The following is a 3,217-nucleotide window of genomic DNA, read 5'->3' as shown; positions in this document are numbered from 1 at the left end:
GTCTAATGGTCCGTGAGGGTGTCATTAGGCCGCCGCAGGGCGCAGTGTCCCTCCGTGGAGGTCTAATCTCTCCGCCCGGGTGTCCCAGATTCCCTGCCCGCCCCCCCAGGTCAGACGGCACTATTCCTCCCTGCAAAGGACGTTAAAAAATAAAGAGCGCGTAGGAACGTGAAGACCAGGATGAGGCGGAGGAGAACAAAGAGTCTGAAAAAACGTTTTTCTTGTTTTCTGCAAAAAGTTCTTGAAATTGTTTTGGTGATATTGCCAATGCTCATCCGAGGATATTTTTTCCATTGCTTTTCAGAGAGAGAGCGTAGGGAGAGAGAGAGAGACATCGATGTGAGAGAGATACATCGATTGGTTGCCTCCTTCAGGCACCCTGACCTGGATGGGGAACAAACACGCACTCGATAGGTGCCCTTGGCCAGGAATCAAACCATAAGCTGATGCTCTAACCCAGTGGTCAGCAAACTGCGGCTCGAGAGCCACATGCGGCTCTTTGGCCCCTTGAGTGTGGCTCTTCCACAAAACACCAACTTCGGCGCATGGGCCACAAAGTTTCAATCACACTGTATTTGCATGGGCCACGAAGTTTCAATCGCACTGTACATGCGCGCCCACTTGTGGTATTTTGTGGAAGAGCCACACTCAAGGGGCCAAAGAGCCGCATGTGGCTCACGAGCCGCAGTTTGCCGACCACGGCTCTAACCATTTGGAAACACCAGCCAGGGCTATGAAATTGCTTTTGAATTATAAACACAACACACTTCCAGGGTGGTTCTCACCTCCTCCTCGAGTTCTACCTACCTACCTACCTACACACACACACACACACACACACACACACACTCACACGACACAGGAGGAGGAGGGGTTCCAGTGTCTTCCTCCCCTGGCGTCTCTTCCGAATCAGTCTGGAGACCAGTGGGCAGTGTCCTGTCCCCCCAGTCAGGGCCTAGAGGGTCAGGGACAGGCCAGCAACGCCCCGGGGTCCACTCCTGCTGCACAGGGCAGACCACGGGTGCGCGGCCTTCCGTCCGTCTGAAGCCGAGGGTGACACTGTGTTCACACACATGACAACGTTTCCATTTCACAAACCTCCTCCTTCAGTGGGCAGCCTGCTCGTGGGGAAGAGCTGGCAAACCACGGGTGAAGGAACCGGCGGAAGTCATTCCCTCTGCAAACATTTGTATCTATTCTGCTACTGACCAGACGTGAGTCGCACAACTGCCACGGCCATGGCGGCCACCGAGCCTCTCCTCGGGGAGGGACCCTGGGAGGACACGTGGACTCAGGCTGTCGACATGCCCACACCCTCATGGGGCCGACGCACGGCTACTCTTACTACCCGTTCAGGGTCCAGCCAACAGTGGGATGCAGCCGGCTCAGGCCTCATGACTCCAACCACAGGAAAGCAGGCCCAGCCTCAGTGCAGACCTCACCAGGCTCCGTGACCAGCCCCTCAAGGAAGCCCTACTTTAAATTCTAAGACGCCAGCCTGGCCGGTGTGGCTCAGTGGCTGAGCGTCGACCTATGCACCAAGAGGCCACGGTTTGATTCCCGCTCAGGGCACAGGCCCGGGTTGCGGGCTCCATCCCCAGTAGGGGGCGTGCAGGAGGCAGCCAGACCATGATTCTCTCTCATCGTTGATGTTTCTCTCTCCCTCTCCCTTCCTCTCTGAAATCAATACAAATATAACTTTAAAAACTTTAAGATGCCAATCACAACACTGTGTGCAAGTGAAGTCACATACGTATAATCTCCCATCGTGCAATGATCACCAGCTCCCCGCGTCTCCAGCCAGGCCAGGGGGTGGAATTCCAGGCACAGGTGCCCCCCCGCCCCATGCACTATTCCGCAGGACAGGTTTCCAGGGCACTAAACGCGCAGTTCTTCAGGGTGCGGTGCGAGTGGACTGGCCAGGCACCCATTGACCACTCAACAGCTATTTCTTGGAATCGATCACATTCGCATCTACGGTCCATTGAGGAAACGGGGGTTCAGCACCAGGGACAGGGCCCCGGGTGCCAGGTTTCCGGCCCTTCCCTTGTGGCACGGAACACCCAGCACACAGCCCTGAGGGCAGACACGGCTGCCAAGCGGGACTCTTTCACGCGTAAAACGCGGCTTTCGGAGCCTCCGTGGCAGGCGGCCGCGCGAGGGGCTCCAGGAAGGAGCCCTCAGGAGAGCGAGATCCACGCAGACAGCCACGTGCCCACCTGTGCCCGCCTGTGCCCGCCTGTGCCGACAAAGCTCGGCTCCTCGCGGGAGATGAAGCTGCAGGAGTTCCCGCGTGGACGTCCCCACAGGCCGCGCCCGGCCCCTCGCCAGCTCCCACGTCCAAACGCACATCCCAGCCCTCTCTGCCTCCCGCCCCTCCACCAGAATCAGAGGAACGGCAACACTGCAGCGTCACGGGAGGGAGAACACGGCCTGAGGCTAGGGCCGCGCCCATTCGGGCATTAGCTGGACGGTCCCTGAGCCGCCTCGGGGCCTTCAGGATGCCACGCGCTTCCGAACACGACCCCACTGTCTTCCCTTAAATGCCCTTCGATTCTGTATGAAAGCGCCAGCCTCGCTCCCAAGTCCAACCCAAAGCTCCTCCCCTGAAGCTCCTCCCCCTGAAGCTCCTCCCCTGAAGCTCCTCCCCTGAAGCTCCTCCTCCCTGAAAGCTCCTCCCCCTGAGGCTCCTCCCCCTGAAGCTCCTCCTCCCTAAACTCCTCCCCTGAAGCTTCTCCCCTGAAGCTCCTCCCCTGAAGCTCCTCCTCCCTAAAGCCCCTCCTCCCTAAATTCCTCCCCTGAAGCTCCTCTTCCCTGAAAGCTCCTCCCCTTGAAGCTCCTCCCCTTGAAGCTCCTCCCCTGAAGCTCCTCCCCTGAAGCTCCTCCTCCCTGAAGCTCCTCCCCTTGAAGCTCCTCCCCTGAAGCTCCTCCCCCGAAGCTCCTCCTCCCTGAAGCTCCTCCCCTTGAAGCTCCTCCCCTCTAAAGCTCCTCCCCCCTGAAGCTGCTGCGGATCCTTCAGACCCAAACTGACCGACTTCACTGGTGTCCCCACCGCCTGTGCTCATGGCCCAGGAAGGTCTGCTCCCTCGCGTGGGTCACGGGGACCTGTGTCTGCGACTGCCTTCCCGGCTGGGTCAGACCTCTCCCCGACCTCAGCCCCATCTCAGTTGTCCGCCCCGGCAGCCGGGAGAGCGGGCGCACAGTCACAGGGGTCCAT

General features: G+C 59.3%; 1 protein-coding gene across 1 annotated transcript in view; it reads left to right on the top strand.

The window, feature by feature from the left end:
- LOC102252080 overlaps positions 1-2,999 on the top strand; it is a 15,280-nt gene extending 12,281 nt beyond the window's left edge. The window contains 2 exon segments of the mRNA XM_014530378.1: positions 2,068-2,309; positions 2,852-2,999. Of these exon segments, the coding sequence (XP_014385864.1) occupies positions 2,068-2,309; positions 2,852-2,999 (390 nt within the window).
- The last annotated feature ends 218 nt before the right edge of the window (positions 3,000-3,217 follow it).

Source organism: Myotis brandtii, unplaced genomic scaffold (assembly GCF_000412655.1).
Source record: "Myotis brandtii unplaced genomic scaffold, ASM41265v1 scaffold736, whole genome shotgun sequence".
Taxonomy (NCBI): domain Eukaryota; kingdom Metazoa; phylum Chordata; class Mammalia; order Chiroptera; family Vespertilionidae; genus Myotis; species Myotis brandtii.
The sequence above is the reverse complement of the archived record's forward strand: the minus strand, read 5'-3'. Positions and strand labels throughout refer to the sequence as shown.